The 19,561-nt window shown below is 37.9% G+C and overlaps 1 protein-coding gene across 3 annotated transcripts in view; it reads left to right on the top strand.

Moving 5' to 3' along the window:
• AKAP10 (A-kinase anchoring protein 10) overlaps positions 1–19,561 on the top strand; it is a 55,777-nt gene that overhangs the window by 6,106 nt on the left and 30,110 nt on the right. For all 3 annotated transcript variants that reach the window (XM_074974294.1, XM_074974296.1, XM_074974297.1), the window contains exons 2-9: positions 5,476–5,523; positions 8,303–8,485; positions 10,662–11,219; positions 14,622–14,720; positions 15,934–16,018; positions 16,452–16,575; positions 17,904–18,040; positions 19,312–19,456. In XM_074974294.1, the coding sequence (XP_074830395.1) occupies positions 5,476–5,523; positions 8,303–8,485; positions 10,662–11,219; positions 14,622–14,720; positions 15,934–16,018; positions 16,452–16,575; positions 17,904–18,040; positions 19,312–19,456 (1,379 nt within the window). The remainder of the gene's footprint in view (positions 1–5,475; positions 5,524–8,302; positions 8,486–10,661; positions 11,220–14,621; positions 14,721–15,933; positions 16,019–16,451; positions 16,576–17,903; positions 18,041–19,311; positions 19,457–19,561) is intronic.

The raw sequence follows: 19,561 nt of genomic DNA on the forward strand, positions 1-19,561 counted from the left end.
AGTGGTCCATGAATGAGCTATTTGTAAGTAATCTTTTCAGCCTATAGAGGCCAAAGAAGATTTCACTGGTAGCTTATGTGCTTAAATATTTATTTAGATGGAACTGGAAGTTACAAGCATGTTTTCAGTATCACTTTCATTTTTAACTCTCTCGTAAATATTTTGGTTACTTCATAATTTTTTGCCAAATTGATCTTTAGGGGTCTTTTTGTAATTGACAAAAATAATTTTTTTGTAGCCATAAGATGTAGATTTTTTTGACTAAGATATCTCCCTACAGTAGTTATTTTGTAGGCACTTTGCAAACACAGAGAGACAGTTCCTGCCCCAAACAGCATACAACCTAAAATGTTCACCATAAATACCAAAGCATGTTTTAAATTACTTGGTAGAATGCTAATATATACTAGAAATTGTACCACCTAGATTTAAACCAATCTTTTTTTCTAGCTAACCACACCAATTACATAGGAATCATCTATACAAAGTTCACAGCTTGATAGAAAGCAGCTGTCAAAGCTGTCATCCACCACAATCAAAGCATATATATCTTAACTGTGCTAATAAGTCACGTATGTAATAAGGCTGCAGGTGATGGATGTGCAAATATCCAAATGTTAGATTATTTAGATAATACTATCTGAGTTATGTCAGGGCATGGGGAGGAGGAGACATGATTGACCCTCACATCAGGTGCTCTGTGAGGTCTCTGAATTCTCACAAATTTGCCATACACTTCAGTTAACAGTAATGTGTTTTTAGAAACTGAATACTCTTTTGGGCAGTAGTGAAAACTGCAGGAAGTAAATATGTGAAGAAATGACTTGAATAGATGAGAAAACTGACCTTTCATGTGCTGTAAGTGAAGCAGCATACAAGTTCCTTTTCTTCATTTAGTGTTTTTGTGTTCTGCAGATAGTGATCCCCCTTCCTAGGACAATGCCCTTGTCCCACGTATGGATGCAGGGGCCAAATTAAAATTGGTGATGGTATCTTAAGTGAAGATGCACTAAGTTTCTAGTTTCAGAGTAACAGCCGTGTTAGTCTGTATTCGCAAAAAGAAAAGGGGTACTTGTGGCACCTTAGAGACTAACCAATTTATTTGAGCATGAGCTTTCGTGAGCTACAGCTCACTTCATCGGATGCATACTGTGGAAATTGCAGAAGACATTATTATATACACAGACACCATGAACCAATACCTCCTCCCACCCCACTCTCCTGCTGGTAATAGCTTATCTAAAGTGATCATCAAGATGGGCCATTTCCAGCACAAATCCAGGTTTTCTCACCCTCCGCCCCCCCCACCCCCCCAGACAAACTCACTCTCTTGCTGGTAATAGCCCATCCAAAGTGACCACTCTCTTCACAATGTGTATGATAATCAAGGTGGGCCATTTCCTGCAGAAATCCAGGTTCTCTCACCCCCCTCCAAAAGCCACACACACAAACTCACTCTCCTGCTGGTAATAGCCTATCTAAAGTGACCACTCTCCTTACAACGTGCATGAAAATCAAGGTGGGCCATTTCCAGCACAAAATCCAGTTTCTAGTATTTGTTTTTTTTAAAAATCACCATATTGGGGAGGGGGGTAAATTATTCATTCCATCTAAATAAACTCAAGTCACCGGTTTCTGTTTGTTTGTTTTTCTTGGTTAAGCTTAAAAATTAAAAGGCAGTGGTGAGCTCTGTCTATACATCAGTGGCAGGATATGCCCCCCTAAGTGGATGCTTAAATATAATCATCAGAGCTCTAACATATTTTAGCAAATGCACAGGGTCCTTACAGTAGTGTAAAATGCAGGTTTTTCTGCCTTTGGCAATGAGAGGCTTTCATTTCAGTCATGAGTGGTTCCATCTCTGCTGGTAGATTGACCTCTTTTTGCTTTGCTAAAGAGATCAAAAAAGCCTTAGTCACCAAATAATTCTGTTGTTAAGATTGCTGTTCAGAAATCTAGTAAGAATCATATTCCTGGTATTGTTCCTCTGTGGAATGTTTCTTGTTCCTCAACAGAGAGAAGGGAGACTGAGGTTTGCCATTCTTAATTGATGGGGTCCCTTGCTGAATAGGGCCTCTAGGACTGAAGAATGGAATTCTTGCATGCACCTGTTTTACACTGTTACCACCACAACTAACGCTGAGATTATTTTTGTGTAAGAGCTTGTGAATTTTCCTACTGTGCAACATGTGCAGCATGCAGCATTTGTGAATGGGATGCATGCACAAAGCATAAGTGATTAGTACTTGTTTTTTGCAGTGGCACAAAGTGCTTGATCTTGTGAATGCTGGAAGTTGCTACTGCCATGCCAAAGCTCAATAGCACCTTCTGTCTAGTAAATTGGTCAGAGGCTGTTTTGAGGACAGGCCTAAAATCTTCTGTGCAGTGAATGCATTTAGCCTACGGTTCCAAAACGGTGGTCTACAAAGTGCTTGTAGTAGGGTGACCAAACAGCAAGTGTAAAAAATCGGGACAGGGGATGGGGGGTAATAGGTGCCTATATAAGAAAAAGCCCCCAAAATTGGGATTGTCCCTATAAAATTGGGACAGCTGGTCACCCTAGCTTGTGGCTCCTGGAAAGCTGGTTTGTCACATGATGCTGGCTTCTTCTCATTTCCGGCTGCTCTAAAGTTTCTCTCTCACCAGCAGAAGTTGATCCAATAAAAGTCTCACCCACCTTGTCCCCATGTAGATATGCAATGAACATTTTATAGTTCCTGATTTAGAAATGTTAAAAGAAGGAATCTTAAAATGCATACTGTGTGTTAACGGGCTATAATGACAATTCCAAGATACTAAGTAAGGAGTGCATTCTCTTGTGAGTTTTGTTTGCCATATCTGTTGGGCCATAATATTTGGAAGTTTTTAAACCTGGTGAGTAAACTTTTAATTCTAAAAATTTCAGGCACTTTCCCCACTTCTGGTGGGTTTTTTTTTTAAAAGTTAAAGCAGGATGTGTGAAAGTATCTTTGTAAGTTTTGCTTGCTTAGTCTTGTACAGACTTGTGTTTAACCTCTCCCTTCAGAATTGTTTTCTTTTCCAGGCTATTTGTAATTCTTTCTAGTTCAGATTAATTTAAAGTGTCTTAACATAGTATACCAGTTTCCTTTGTTTAAATCACTTGTCAATGTTCCTAATATTTCAAGTAGATACCTTGGTTGATCAGATACTACCAGAGTTACGAATGGGTAAGTGGTCAGAGAGGGATAATTCTCAAGCCCCTAATTAGAGAAGATCTTTAAAAAGACTTTTATCCAGTGTACCCACGTCTCACTACTTGAAGGGAGCATCTTTTTGCTTTTACTGACTTCTAGCTGGTCACCCCCTTAAAGATCTTTAAAGCTGCCAGTTGAAAAAACACATGTAATGCAGAAATGCATCTTTGGAGCAAATAAGCTGGGGATACATTGCCCTTTTTTTTCCTGTGTTCTGTGGTGCAAGCCATTGCTCAAGCACAGTGCACTTTGTTAATATGTAAGACTTTTGGCTTGCTAAATTACCTTTTTATCTCTGGTCCCTTGTAAGATTCTATATTTGCAAATTTTCAGCAAGATACATAACATGACACAGCAAGAAAAGTGCAGATATACTTGTGAAATTGTGAGCTATTTAGTCTATTTACTAATGATCTTAGACATTTAAAAATATATATATATTTAACTTCTTTGTTGTCTAATGTTCAGTATCGAGGCTTCTGTTATTGTTTGTGTCCCAGTTGTATGAATCTAAAGATAAATCATCCATAAATAAGCTCTTTTGTTCTCCAGGATATGTAATGATTGAGTTTTTGAGAGTCATGTACATACTGCTTTGTCATTGAAAGTTACATCTTCTAACTTTATATTTTTTGAGGTTTGGGAGTGCAGGAGTTGAAATAATTCTCAAAACCTTGAAGTTTTAGACAAGTGGGTCCCACTCTCACACTAATTTAAGTATATACAGTTTAGGGACTAGATCTGATAAAAGTCCTTTAGGGTCATTAGAAGTTCTGGGTCCTAATGCAGTATTGGCCAAACTTGAAAATCAGTAATGAATTAAAACTTGAGTCATGATCTAATGTAGTCACTAGTGTAAGTGTAGATTGACCAAAGCAATCTGCACCTATTCATTGCTGAAGCAAACGAAAATCCATATTTAAAAATTTTATTAAAGCTAATGTTAAATTATATAATATACAGGTTAAGAAAAGTGTGTCTGCACATCTAGGTATAGTGCTTACATTATCCACAAGTACAAAGTTTGTTTTTAAAGTCATAAAATACATATAATGCATAATCAGCAATAACCCAAATTAAAGTGAATTCGAATATTCAGGTACATCACTCATGAAAAGTTATACAGAGAGTTGGTTGTAGAAAGAAAATACAGGAATGAGTGTAGATTGTCCCTCAGTAATTGAGCATATTACATGCTTTCTTAGCCAATGGAAATGTTTGCTGGTTTTAGTTTTGCTGGTAGTTTTTAGTTTTGCTCTGAATGGATTGGTAAATCGGTAGACATGTATGTGTGTTACTTTGACAAAGAATCAAGCTGCAGCCAAAAACGCCTATCATAATGCTACATAGAACAATTTATTTGGTTGTATTGGTATTATCCTAAAATAGTAACCTATTTTCCCCCACACTTCTGTATTATGAGATTAGGCTTTCCTTTTACACGTGCCAGTGTACTTTTTTGATTATCACTGATAAATTTATTATTTTTTCAGTCATCTTCTTTATGTTGTTGTTCAGTCTTTATGCTTTGCTGTATACTGCTCCTTACATTCTCTTCTTTCAGATTCTTCCTAAAAACTTCCACATTTTTCCTTTAATCCTGTTGTGCTTCAAATTCAGTCACCCATTGTATTATTTATATTTGAGCAATATTGGTTGTGTTGGAATTGTAAATTTCTATAGCATCTACTGTTGTGTAAAGTCAGGGGCAAGGACAAGCTCCATTTATGTCTATACAGCACTGGGCACACTACTGGTATTCAGATAATACTGTGGGGATACAATTTTCCCAAAATTGTGTTGTGTGTGTGGTTCGCTGAGAACATCTGCCAATATTTTGTTTTAAAATGCAACTAGTTCCACCTTCAGTTTTGTTTTGAAAACAGTTTATATTTTGAATGTATTTTAAATAAGAAATCAGATAACCAATCTTGTAGGTTGCCTAAATTGGTTTAAATTACATAATACATGAACTTCATGGGATGTTGGTTTTAATACATATGTTTTAATTTTTGTGAAATGTAATCCTTAAGAATGAACTACAAGGTTGTGTATAAAAAGCTTAACATCCCCATCCAGCTACTGGATGTATGTGTAGACTGGAAAATAGCAAATATATTTTAAAACAAAAAAATGCTTATTTGCTACTTTCATTACACATCAAGTCCTGAGTCTGAGATTTTTATATTCTCCTTCAACAAACAGTCCATGCCATCACAAACCTGAAATAGCTTTTTACTCCTTCCTTTATATTTTACAGTGAAAGGCAAAGAACAAGAGAAGACCACAGATGTAAAAGCAATTAAAAGTAAGCTCAAGATTTACTGAACTCTATGGAAAGACAATAAGATCCACAACACTGCCATATTTTTGTAACCAGCTGTTCATTTCCTTATCACTGAAGAGGAGTACACCTTGTACTAAAAAAAAGTAAATAGTTTATCTGTCTCCAGGTGGCCTATAGTAAATTGAAAACTGATCTTTCCTGATAACTGTCATCTTACCAGATCCGGAAGCATGGAAAGTTATTCATTCTTTCTTGGGTTTTATTTCCAAATTATCATAAAATATATTATCTGATCACCTTGCAAATAGTGATTATTCCTTATCTGCAGTAGATTGCTTTCTGAGGTTTTTGGGAGCTTTTTCCGGTATGTAATTTATTTTGCAATTTTGATAATGTGACTTTGCATTGCCTAACTTACAGAACAGGAAGCCAGGTTCTGATTTTGCTTTTACTAATGTAAATATGGAGTAACTCAATTTAAGTCTGGAGTGGCTTCAGACTTACACCAGTGGAGTGGAGATCCAAATCTTGTTCAGAAGGAGCAGCTACCCTAATACTACAGTATATAGTATAGAAATTTTGTTGTCGTTACATGACTTAATGTTGAAAATTTTCCTTGATTTGTTGGTAACTCTCTGTATAGCATGTTAAGCCAAGGGAAAACACATCTAATTTGTAGTTTTCAATTTTATACATGTTCACTTTTTAGTTCAGCTTCCCTTTAGTATTGCTACAATAATTAAGCTGTTTTTATGTGCCTCAAAGATAACTTTATTTCAGTACTTTATAAAGTGTTGTCTGGGCTTTAAGAAAAGTGTAAAAGCATCTTTGAGCACATTGATTTATCTTTGAAGCAGTACAAGAAGCAAAGTCATCCTAACCAAGTTAACAGGATGCCCTGCAATTATTAGTCATGACTACTTATTAGTTCAAGCAGATTGCTAAGGAAAGGCTATGACATGGCCACTGTGTAAAGTAATATAAAACTTCAAATACAATGTAGTTTATTACAGAACAAGAACTGCAGATGTTGAGCAAAATGGGAGCAGCTTCCTTGTTTGGCAGAGCACTTTTCAGTGATCTGCATCGTATGAGGTTAGAGATTTAACACTATCTAGAAGTTTTAGAATAGGTATTTCATCCTTAGAGTTTATTAAACTTAAATTCTGCTTATAGTAAAGCTAGGAGCCTTAAAACTAAATCACAAAGGTTAAACCTTTGTCAGATGGGTCTCTTTTTTTTTCTACACAGTGTCCTCCAGCAAGTAATCTTCAATTGCTGTGGTCAGCCAAGCAACTAGCTGCTTCCCACAGGCTTGGAAGAACATGTGTTTTCCCATTCCTGTCTGTGATACATACTAAAGGCTTCTTGGAGAATAGCAAGCAGAATTTCAGGACCAAATATTTCAAGTCAAGGAAAACCTCCACATATCTTACAAATTATTTCCAGTGACTACTTGCCAGAATCAGGCCTGTGTTCATGTTTATTCAGTCATGTACATTCAACAAGTGGAGAGGGAGACTATATTTACCCAGAGTTGTAGATTTGATTGTATTCTCTAAATAGCTAATTTAGCAAAAGAAAACCATACAGCCATAGATTAAAAGTACAGAAAACGGACCACAAATCCTCAACAGGTAATTGATAATTACGTGAACAAGATCAAATCTAACCTACAGTGTCACATCTAATGAACAGCAAAGGGCCATAAAAACAAAGCAGGATGTCATATTTAGGTTAGGAGATCAGCTCACCATACCATTAATTCTAAGGTTCCTGTTGCCTGGGCATTTAAGTGTGTTAATTCCCAGCCTGTATGTGTCATTAGATATTGCAAATATGAAAGAGGTGTGAAGAATTAAAGCCATTGAAACAAGTTTCCTTGACACATCAGTAAAATCCATTGTTATGTAATAGTGTAATAAGGCTGGGTGGGGATGGATCTCTTTGCCTGGCATCCTAGTCAAACTTAATATCCCAGAAGTCTCTAAAATGAATATTGGCATAATGTTGCCTCCTGTTTTCTCTGCTTTCACTTAGGAAATAGAGAAGATTCTTATTGTTATGACAGAAATGTTTTCTTCTGAGGAAACTAGCCTCTGTCTCATTTCTCTTCAAATTCAAGCAGCCAGTATGATTCTTATCCTAATGCTACTGCAACAGATTTATGTATTAGCCCTTAGTCTCAGCTTCAATGAGCTTTTCATTATTTTCTCTGCTCATCAGTGCTTACTCTACTAGCCTTGTTTTCTCTAATGGCAAGCAAAGATAAAATAATTTTGGAAAGATTAAATGTACCTATTAAAGTTCACAGGTGGTTTCATAGCATTGGATAATTTTCTCTGACCACATTAAAAGGTTTCCAAAAGAGAAGTGGAAATTGACCTGTTTGTCCAGAATGAAGCTGCTGATGATGTTCTGTAGTTTATTGAAAAAGTGTAAGACTGCTATGATAGTTCTCATACATGAGGCAGGTAAACTCTTGGGGTTAACGTTCTTTGTGTAAACTTAAACATAGAGTCCTTTTTATCTGCTGAACAAATGTGATAAAGGAGAATGGGCAACACTATAAATGGGCTAAAATGATATCATCATTGGCATGGAGAACCCACTTATTTCTAGTACCCCTGCTCTGGTCAGATTATTAAGCAGAGACTGACATACATCACTACAAATAGTGTTTTTGTAATAAGGATGCAGTTGAGCTAACGCTGTAACTCATCTCATGGTACTTAGCATGGCATACTGTGTAGAAAAGGTTGCAAGTTTTTTCTTTTAATCATTGTTGTCTTGATTCCAGCTTCAATACCAGTACATTCCCCTCAAAGAAGCACTAGAAATCATGCCTTGCTGGAGGCTGCAGGACCAAGCCATGTGGCAATTAATGCCATCTCTGCCAACATGGACTCTTTTTCTAGCAGTCGGACAGCTGCTCTTAAGAAGCAGCCAAGTCACATGGAGGCTGCACATTTTGGAGACCTAGGTAAGACCTTGCTGTTCTCTAATATAGGTGAGCCATATCTTTTCATATCCTGTGAATATTATATGTGCTGACCACTACGACAAGGTAGCATTGAGGCAAGTAGCTTAGTAAGGTTAAAAAAATTAGACACAAGAATAGTATCTTAGTTATACTGCAAAGAGCAAAATAACATGGGCTATCCATTCAGTATAAAGCATACTTGTTACCAGTTGGGATCAAAACAAAATGTGCGCTGCCCTATAGTTATTTACAGTAAAGTATACTGTGAAAGTGTTGCACCTTCCTATATAACACTGTTGATGGCACTGTCAAAGAAGATAGCACACTAGATGGGCTATGGGTCTGTTCCACTGTGGGCCCCTTCTGTGTTCCTTCATTGCAGGTTCCTCCATGGGTATGTGTCAATTTATGTGTAGGCTTAGTACATCTGTAAATATTAGATTCCTGATCACTCACTCTATTTTGTTTTCTGTTTAGAGCTCTTTTCATCACCAATGGGCTCTCTATAAATGGATTTTTGGGTTGGCTATGGTGAATGCAGATTATACTTTAAAAAAAAAAAAGTTCACGAGGAGTCTTTTTGCTTCATACTGTACGTTGTGGCCATTTGTGCTGCAGGCAGTACCTTTGTACTAGGCCTCTAAGGCTACTCTGACAGCGTCAGTTTGTTTTTTATTAAGGCACTGGAAAACTTCATTGGGCTAACCCCAGAGTAGCCACAAGCTTAGATACATAGGTTCTTAAATTATACTCATTGTGGTATCTTACATAGAGGCTTGAATTTGCCATTCTCTAGGGCCACAGATCCTCAATGTTGGTAGTCACCAGCCTGTAACTGTAAGGGACAGAATCAAAACTGATTGGAAGGCTGATGAGGGACTAGCCCCCAGCTTCTGGAGACCCCCTCATTTTTGTTGTGCCTCATGTAGCTGCTGGCTGGGTGGAATCCAACACCTACTGCAAGAGAGAATTTAAAAAAAAGAAACACTAAAAAACCCAGGTGGTGTGTCTCCTGCCTGGAATTACGACAGAAGCCCCCACCAACTGATTAGGTAACAGGCTACAAGGATGCTAGAGAGAAGTCCGAACAGGAGACCAAGGCTGCGTTCCTCCTGCTCTGTATCCCTGCCAAAGAATGCAGAAGGAAAGGTGTGTGCCTTGTGCATTCCAGCTGCCTCATCCTCTGGGTCAGAAATGACAACCAGGTTTGCTAAAGAGTACAAGGCATCCATTATAAAAGTCTATTTTGTTTATTTTAATCTCAACAAGCCCAAGCTAAGTAATGTAAATCTTGCAGAGTTCTTATAGTTGATCCTTCTGAACCACACAAGCTGTTTATACAGAGCAGGCAAAATGCCATTTAGTGACCCAACAAATCAATAGACTATTTACCAATATTTTTGCAGGCTAGACATTTTTGAATGTGAAATAGTAAACACTACTAGAAAATGAGGTTTTTATGTTTAACTTCCTCATTGTACGTTGGAATGCTCAATAAACATGCAGTTCAAAAGCCCTTTTGGCACTGCTCGCTGTACCATCCACTGACTGTTACAGATTGATTTCACTCACAGATGATGGCGCAGCTTGTGAGCAGAGGAAGGCTTGAGTGTTCAATGTTGCTAAAGTGTTATCAGTGCATTCTTATGGCTTATCTTCAAAGTTTTTTAAAATGCATTCAGAGTTTGAGGAAAGTTAAGATAGCAGTTATAATGACGGTCATGGATTTAGTATGTGAAAGTACAGAGCATAGGTAGCAGAAAGTGGAGTAAGCAAAATCTGTGTGAGTAGGGTGGTTTTCATGCACTCCCACCTCACATGATCTAGGCATGCATTAGGAAATGCCTGTAAGGATTAGTTGCGTAAGGCCTCTTTGTGCCTAAGTATTTGATACATTGGTTGAATAATCAAATTTTTCTGTCTATTTGACAGTAGGATGAGAACTTTACTTGATTGATCAAATATAAATAATATTTTTTTTAAATGGTAGGCATTTCCACTTTCCAAATACTTGTTGGGTAGGAAATGCATTTTACACCAAACTTGTAGGGGTACTTCAGAATCCCACTCCCTCTTCTTCTCCCCCCCCCCCCCCCCCCGGGTTGCATTTTGGTAATTGTATATCAGATGCCAACATGTAGAATATTGTGTAAACTCTCTGATGCTTTTTCTTTAGGCCGATCGTGTCTGAATTATCAGGCTCAAGAGACCAAATCAAGCCTTTCAAAGACCCTTGAGCAAGTCCTGCGGGACAGTGTTGCCCTCCCTTATTTTATCCAGTTTATGGCACTGCGTAGAATGGAACATTTGGTTAAATTCTGGTTAGAGGCTGAAAGCTTTCACTCCACAACATGGTCCCGCATAAGAGCATACAGCCTGAACACAGTTAAACAGAGTTCATTGGCAGAGCCAGTGTTTCCCTCAGTAAAACAGCATGAAACCACAGTATCTTCTCCAACTGGATTGCTTGACGAGAGGTTGGAGGATTCCAGCACAGTCCATCTGCTCATGACCAAGACAGTACCAACAAACCTGAATGATAGAGTTGGCAACATTCAGAACCACTTGCTGTCAAGCCACGATAGCAATAATGCCAGGGTACTTCATCTTGGGAAGTCTGAGGCAGGGACCCATTCTGTTCCAGCTGAACAGCAAGACTCTTCCAAGCTTACAGTATCAAACAGAAACAGCCCCTCTTCTGCACTAAAGGACTTGTCAGGAAAACTAATGAAAAGTAAGTGCATCAGTGGTTCTCTTACATGCCCGGTTCCTCTGCCTCTTGTCTGCAAGTGGAGGAATATGGGAGGGTAAATAAAAACCTTTTTAAAAATACATTTTACTCCTAATGTATGGGTGCACCTGACTAACATGTATCTGAAACCTTTTTATGAAGAAAATGACTAATTTATTGCTAGTATAATAGCTCAGTGTTATGGTGCTACATAATCCTTAATCAAATTTTAGGATTCTCAAAGTAGACCCAAAATCAGATTTTTTACAATGTAGGTGGATTTTCCTGCAGAAGCAATCCTATTCCCAAGGAAAGGCATAAATGGAGAGATGAACAATCATCACGTTAAGAAGACTAATTGTGCTAGATTCATGTCTGATTCTGACAATAGCTACCTCAGGAAGCTTCCCTTATCCTGAAATCCTAGGAAAACTCTTACGAACTTGCAGTTGCTCTAGGTTTTATCAATTTCCATGTTAAAGACTATATGCTAACTATTGATAGTTTAATGGACACACTCCCCTAAAGAGAAACAAAAGATATGGGCTTATTACAATTGGGATAGGTTTAATGTGTTAATTCTAGTCACATAGGAGGCATCCAGTTTGGGAATCTCCCCTCAGTGTGCTCACCTTTCTCTCATTAATACCAATTGACACTGAAGTGGAACACCTAAAAGGTTATGGGCAAAATCATTCCTGGGCCTGGGTAAAAAGGGCAGTTGCTTTGAAACACTTTGCCCTATCAGAGAACTAGCAGTGGTGCATGCTTTCTCTTTTTAACAATATTGTATCTGTACCACAGAAAATAATGGCATTTGCAGCAGCATAAAATATTTGTGAACTAAGGTAGGTGGGTTACTTTGGAAACTACCTCTGCTGAACGTTCAGGGATGTGTACTGCCATCAGACCACTGAAGTCGATGAGATTAGACCGATGTACCAAAACAGATATTCTGCTTCATTGAGAAAAGAAAATGTTGTGGGTTGGAAAGGTGGATGGGCAGGGGTTGGGGGACGAAGCTAAAGAATCACTTTGACAAACAAAGCAACCATGAAAACCGCCTTGTGTTCTATTAACTGAGTCACTAAAGGAACTCTCCACATTGATACCCTAACAAACAGACCTGCTTGGACCACAGAGCCATGATGGAGCTCTAACCTTAGATTTATCCCATGTAACTTTCTTTAAAATAAATAAAAGTCAGATTCATACTGTTGCTGAGAATGATGCCCTAGCTCAGATTGTTTTTATATTTACATTTATATATATAAATTCTCAGTAGCAGCAGGGATTAAAAAAAAGGGAAGCATTGAATTCTGAAAGCAGGAACTGTCAAGATACTGTGTAGGCCAATGTTAAGGCTGAACTCCTTTGTGTCATCTTTTGAAAGATTTGTGTTAAATATTATGCTGTCAAACAGACATCAAAACCATTACATACTCTGGCATTGTACCTGTACCTACATGAGTAATCTTGTGAAATCAAGGCAATCTCTGTAATGGCTTTTCTATTTTAAAAAATTGTCGCAAAACTTGAATGACAATGCGGGAAGGAGGGTGATAGTTGCCTCTGCCTGGAAGCTGTATATATTATATCTTGTAAAATAACATATAGTTACAAATCCTCTCAAGAATGTGTACGGAAAATGTTTTTGCTCTCGGATTTATTTGATCAAACGTCTCATAATTGATCTAATTTGGGGCTCAATCCTTCACACGCTGCTGGGAGTAGTACTTATTACCATGAGCAGGAGCACAGACAGTAATTTGATTATTTATGGTAGTATGTTAATAAGTGGCATGCCCTGTAATCCCCTTTTGCATTTCTCCTCACCCTGCACCTGCCCAATTGTGTGTGTGTGTCTAAACAAAAACAAAAATGAAACATCCCTTTCACAACACGCTGTCTGCTTGAGTGTTGCATCTTTTTCCTCTGACCTTTGTCTATCTTGTGTATTTTGATTGTAAGCTCTTTGGGGCTGGGACCAGTTCTCATGTACAGCATCTAGCACAGTGAAACTCCAATTCTATTTGGGGCCTCGAGTTGCTATTACAATTTTAAAAAAAAGGGTGTGGGGGAGTGTTTGCAAGAACTGGGATTCTTTTTTTTTTTTAAGCAATCTAAAGGGTTTGGAGCATAGATGCCTGAAATACTAGACATTGTCATTGACTTTGCTACAGAGTTCATTCAAATTTTGGGGGGTTCTTGACATTTTTGCTAAATGGAAACTAAAATTAGCTAATGGCAATTTTATTTGTATTCAGATTGGAACAAAAATGTTTAATTCTGTTGCTGATTGGATGTTCTTGTGTATAAGAGGAGAAGAACCGTTTCTAGTTGTAACGTAAGCCCTCTGCATAGTATCAACTCAGAATAGTAATCATAAAATGATCTTTCTTTCCTTATTCATCTGTATTAACAATTTCCAGTTACCAAAGACAAGCTTGTCAAAAGAGCATAAATTAAGTTTTGTATGTTTACTGAACTCATTTGATTTGAAGAAACTGAATGTATAACTGAATTTCCAAAAGTAAAGTGAAACCCATTAAGGGTTTGTCATAAACAAATTATTTTTCCAACAATGTGTCTTAATGAAATATAATTAAATGGAATTTTATACTAAGAAGTGACATTTAGGTTGTGTAGTGTTCAAATAGTTTCTAGTTTCCATCTGTTACATTTATGGACTTGATTACTTGAAAGTGGAGGTAAGAGAAACAACCCTTTAAGCAAGCTTTGTGTTTGAGGCTAAAAGCAAATGCAGTTCATGTATTAATAATGCCAGGCTAAAGGTAGGTGTCTGATGTTGCACAGCCTGGTAGTGCAACTTATTTTTTCATTGACTAATTCTTTCAGGGGGTTATACTTATAACATATTTTCTGTATTTAAGGATGGTGTCTGCCAGTAGGAGCTAGGACAACAACATGGATGAATAACAGAAAATAGGTGCAGGGGACCTCGTAGTACTTCTGATACCTCACTTTAAAAAATACCAGAATTCCACTGTAACGTGGCAGCTTTCTGCACAGCTATGAAGAGGGCCAGAGTTTGGGAGCTGTCTTAGGATTCTTGCTTTACTGAGGTGGGCCTGGGAGATAATATATTCCACCCATGTGGTGGACATGAGGGATTGCAGAGCTGCACCCCTCTTATTCAGTCCTATTGGCTGGTGCATGGTGTTCTTACGGTAGCCTGGGGTGTGCTGTAATCTGCCTAGAGACAGGGCTGTCATGATAGGAATTGCTGTCCAGAGAACAGAATAGGAAGTTAAAAGGTTGGAGAAAAGGAGAGCCATTTCTGAGTAGATGCTTCCTGTTCCTAAGTGGAAATGCATATCATTTACTCATCTTACAGATATACATCAATGGATCTTAAGTTCAACTTGTGTTTTCTTCTTTTAGGTATAGAGCGGGATGCAGTTATTACTTTTACCAAATATATTTCTCCAGATGCTGCTAAACCAATACCTATTACAGAGGCAATGAGGAATGACATAGTGGGTAAGAACATGCTGTATTTAATAAAATTGACTTGACCCATTGCATCTCCCAAAAGCAATTGCATTGGTATGCAACAGAATGGATTCCTCTTTGTTTCTCACGACAACAGAATTGTGTTTTCACTTTTTATGAGTTTAAAACATCAGCAGTAAATAGGTCGTAAAATATACACCTAATTACTTCAGAAATCCCCAACTATTTATTAAATTTTTCTATGGTGTTTATTTCTGTAGCATCTGAGCACCTCACATACATTAAGGCAGTGGTTCTCAACAAGGGGTATGTGTACCCTTGGGGGTTACGCAGAGGTCTTCCTGGGGGTACATCAACTCATCTAGATATTTGCCTAGTTTTACAACAGGCTACATAAAAAGCCTAGCAAAGTCAGTAAAAACTAAAATTTCATACACACAATGACTTGTTTATACTGCTCTATAGACTATACACAGAAATGTAAGTATAATATTTATATTCCAATTGATTTATTTTATAATTATATGGTAAAAATAAGAAAGTAAGCAATTTTTCAGTAATAGTGTGCTGTGACACTTTTGTATTTTTGTATTGTGTGCTGTGGCACTGATATTGTAAACAAGTAGTTTTTAAGTGAGGTGAAACTTGGGGGTATGCAAGACACATCAGACTCCTGAAAAGTGTACAGTAGTCTGGAAAGGTTGAGAGCCACTGCATTAAGTGATTTACCGTCTCTCTAGTATGAAAGTTTTATAATCCACATTATGCAGATGGGAATCATAGAATATCAGGGTCGGAAGGGACCTCAGGAGGTCATCTAGTCCAACCGCCTGCTCAAAGCAGGACCAATCCCCAATTCTTGCACCAGATCCCTAAATGGCCCCCTCAAGGATTGAACTCACAACCCTGGGTTTAGCAGGCCAATGCTCAAACATCCCTTCCCCCGAAGCACAGAGGAGAAACTGACCTTGCTTATGTTAATACAGGAATGTTTGGCATTGTCAGGAATAGAACCCGGATCTCCTGAGTCCCAGTTCAATATCTTAACCATGAGAATATCCTTCTCATTTTATAGACAACATTTGAAATAAAACTTTTAAAAAGTTCTTTGGACAGTCAGAACTTGTTAATCCCAGTTGGCTTGAACTGTTGATTTTTTTTCATTAGACTTATCACCAATGATTTCTTTTAGCTAAATAAACCCAACTCCCCATTAAAATTGGTCTGGTCTCTTTTACAGCAAAGATTTGTGGGGAGGATGGACAGGTGGATCCTAACTGTTTCGTTACTGCACAGTCAATAGTGTTTAATGCAATGGAACAAGAGTAAGTTGATTCCATGGTTTGGCTTTATCGTGTTGTGTGTTCTTTCCTCTTATGCTATTTTTCAAAAACAGTTTCATAGATCTAAGGATAAACATATTTATATAGTTAAGTGAATAGTAATTGTGCTAAGTCACTCTGTGCCACCTCTTATACTTGGAACAGTCTGTCTTCATGCTCCAAAGCCCCTCCTTATACTCCAAATCTGTTATCATGATTGCTTCCCTGAAGTCATTTATAAATGCTACTGCTAGATAATTACACCACTTTCAGTTCATACAGACGTACCACACACTATTGTTTCTGATCTGTTTTGCCTTTATCTGACTAGATTTTTAAGAATCTTGGGGTAGGGACGGTTTTATTTGTAAAATGCCATGTTTGCTGTTGGCACTTGATAGCTAATAATATTTAATATTGTTTTGTCCATGTGCAGGCACTTTAGTGAATTTTTGCGAAGTCACCATTTCTGTAAATACCAGATTGAGGTGCTGACCAGTGGGACTGTTTACCTGGCTGATATACTCTTCTGTGAATCAGCACTGTTCTATTTTTCTGAGGTAAGTTTCTCTCCTACCCCCTCAGTGTAGTGTAATAAAACCACGTATGCCATAACAGCTTTATTTTAGGAGCCCTTTATATAACTTGAAAATATTAAATATACCTAGTGCTAGGAACAAATGCATTAAACTATTTTTTTCCTGTCTCTGTAGAATCACTGCAAATGTTCTAATTTCTGTGTTATCTTTTAGGCTGAGCTTTCACACATCTCGTCTCCTGTTTAGAACTCCTTCATAGCACTCTTTTTGCTCTGGGGCAGGACATTGTTAAGCACTGGAATAAATTGCCTAGGGAGGTTATGGAAACTCCATCACTGGAGATTTTTAAGAGCAGGTTAGACAAACACCTGTCAGGAATGGTCTACATAATACTCAGTCCAGTCCTGCCGTGAGTGCATGGGACTGAACTAGATGACCTCTTGAGGTCCCTTCCAGTCCTATGATTGTAACAGTTCATTTACCTACCCCTACAGGGCTGCTAGGAGGTTTAATATCTGTAAATCTTCTTGAGAATCTTGAAAAGCCCTAAAGAAGTACCAGAAATTTTTGTAGCAAAGTGATGGGCACAACAACTTAATCTCTTGCAGAGTAAGCTGATGGCAGATAGAATTGTTTAATCTTGCCTTGGCTTTTAGCTATTTTATAATCTTGCCAAAAGAAGCATTGACAAGAAGTACTGGGCAAAATTCTGACCTGGGTCATGCTGGTATAAATCCAGAGTAACTCCATTGGCTTCACCAGCATGACTTCAGACCAGAACATGATGAATGTTTTGAATCTGAAACCTCTTCACAGTAGCAGTGCTCTCTAAGTTTGGGGAATTGGGCTTGTCAGCGGGGCAAACCTGTTTTCATGGCCTAAGAGTGTTGCAAACTACACTGGCCCATATGTCTTGAAATGGCAGATTAAGAAGCCCAAACACCCACACTGTTTCATGTTGCATTAAGATAAAGTCCACACAATGTGAAAATTATTTTTCTGTGTTCCTATGTGTTTTCATACAGTACAAGTACGTGTAATTATCCAAGCATCATCTGACACTGAAATATTGGCCTTTATTGTTAGTGATTTTTTTTTTACTGTATTTGTGAGTGAAGACAGACTGTTAATCCCTGCTTTGTGTAACAATACATCTGAGCATCCAGAAGACCTATATGGTATCTGCCCAGATAATTCTTGTGTATTGATATGTGATTCAGGTTTTGGGGGGGGAGGGGGGTGTATTTGAAAAGGGACCAGGCCTGTCTATGTTCCCCTTCCATTTCTTAGCTAAAATCTGTTTTCTCTTCTTTTAAAGAATGTTTCATATTTCTTAATTTCCCTTATAGTACATGGAAAAGGAAGATGCAGTTAATATATTACAGTTCTGGTTAGCAGCAGATAACTTCCAGTCTCAGCTTGCTGCCAAAAAGGGCCAGTATGATGGGCAGGAGGCACAGAATGATGCCATGATTTTATATGATAGGTAAGTTGTTCTAACAATTATTTGCCTCCACAGTTCGAGTTTGAAAAATCTAGTACTTGCATATGTGGCATTGAATACAGCGATATTCTCTTATTCAGTAAACATCTTACATTCTTGGCTTTCTGTGTGCTTGGTATATGGGACTTAGGGGCACATGCTGAAGAGCATGTTTATTAAAGGTGACCTCCAGTGTAAATGGGTGGAAAATTGACTTTTTTAAGTTCCTTGTGTTCAAAAGTCTAAAAGCTTTGAAAGTCATCTTGCATGCTCTTACATGAGAAATATTGAATGTTGTCTAGCCTATTTATGTTGGAGGACTCTATGGGTGGCTGGAGAACTAATGGCTTTGTGTCATCACAAGACCTGGGCAGTTGGGAGGGGAAGGATTTGTTTGTCACTGTTTACAACTCTGGGTTTTGAGTTTAATAATAGGTTTTAATTCAAACTCCTGATGTACAATTGAGAGCAAAACTCACTCTTCAATATTCAAACACCCTCATGCCTTCAACAGAAGGTTGAGAAAACTTCCCACTTTAGTTCTCTAGTCTTCCTAGGAGTCCTCTAGGAAAAACAGAGTTAGAAAACACTTGTTGTTTCTGATATTTAAGAAGTTGTTCATTTTGTTTTGTTTTTTTAATTACCACTTTTTGGGGGAAAAAAACCTTTCAGACTTCCCTTTAGCTGTCATAAAGAAACAAGAAAGGGCACCAATAATGTAACTGTCACCCGAACCGTTGCAGGTTGACTTTAATCATGTTCAAACAATAATGATTTCCTAAACTGCTTCTCAGAAAGCTTGTTCTAAAACTGAAGTTTGAGTACCCAGGGCCACAAGTTGTATTGAATTCATTTATTGCTGTGTTAGGAACTGGTGTCAGTGAGAGGGAACAGTCCCTGATCTATTTCAAACTAACCAGCTCATCTCAGTTTCCCTAAAATCAGTTTTTTAATAGTGCAGTTAAAAGAAAATGAACCTGCTTTGGGTTCTTAGTGCTTGCTGCCTCCTTGCTTTACAACATAGCATTGTGTGTGTAACACTGCCCATAAGCAGTCACATAATGTACTTTATTCCATTTACTCTTCTCTCATTTGAGGAGATATTTATAAAAAATGTTTATTTTCTCAGTTCAGGGATTTTTTCCTAACCTTTGGATATCATTTGTACATTTGTTTTGAGGCTAGTGGCCACCTAGTGATAGTTATTTTGCCCACCTGTGAACATTTTGAAATTTGTCTTATGTATGGTTTTCTTCCACTATCATATGCTGCAGGTACTTCTCCCTTCAAGCCACACATCCTCTTGGATTTGATGACTTTGTGCGATCAGAAATTGAATCCAATATCTGCAGGGAAGGAGGTCCACTCCCTAACTGTTTTACTACTCCATTACGGCAGGCCTGGACCACCATGGAGAAGGTAAACGAGAGCTTTTTGAAAACATTCTTGGAAACTAGTAGAGAGAAAAGATGATCAATAATAAAATTAGAGATGGGGGGGGAAATTCTATCAGTTCTTAATCTT

Source organism: Natator depressus, chromosome 17, assembly GCF_965152275.1.
Source record: "Natator depressus isolate rNatDep1 chromosome 17, rNatDep2.hap1, whole genome shotgun sequence".
Classification (NCBI taxonomy): Eukaryota; Metazoa; Chordata; order Testudines; family Cheloniidae; genus Natator; species Natator depressus.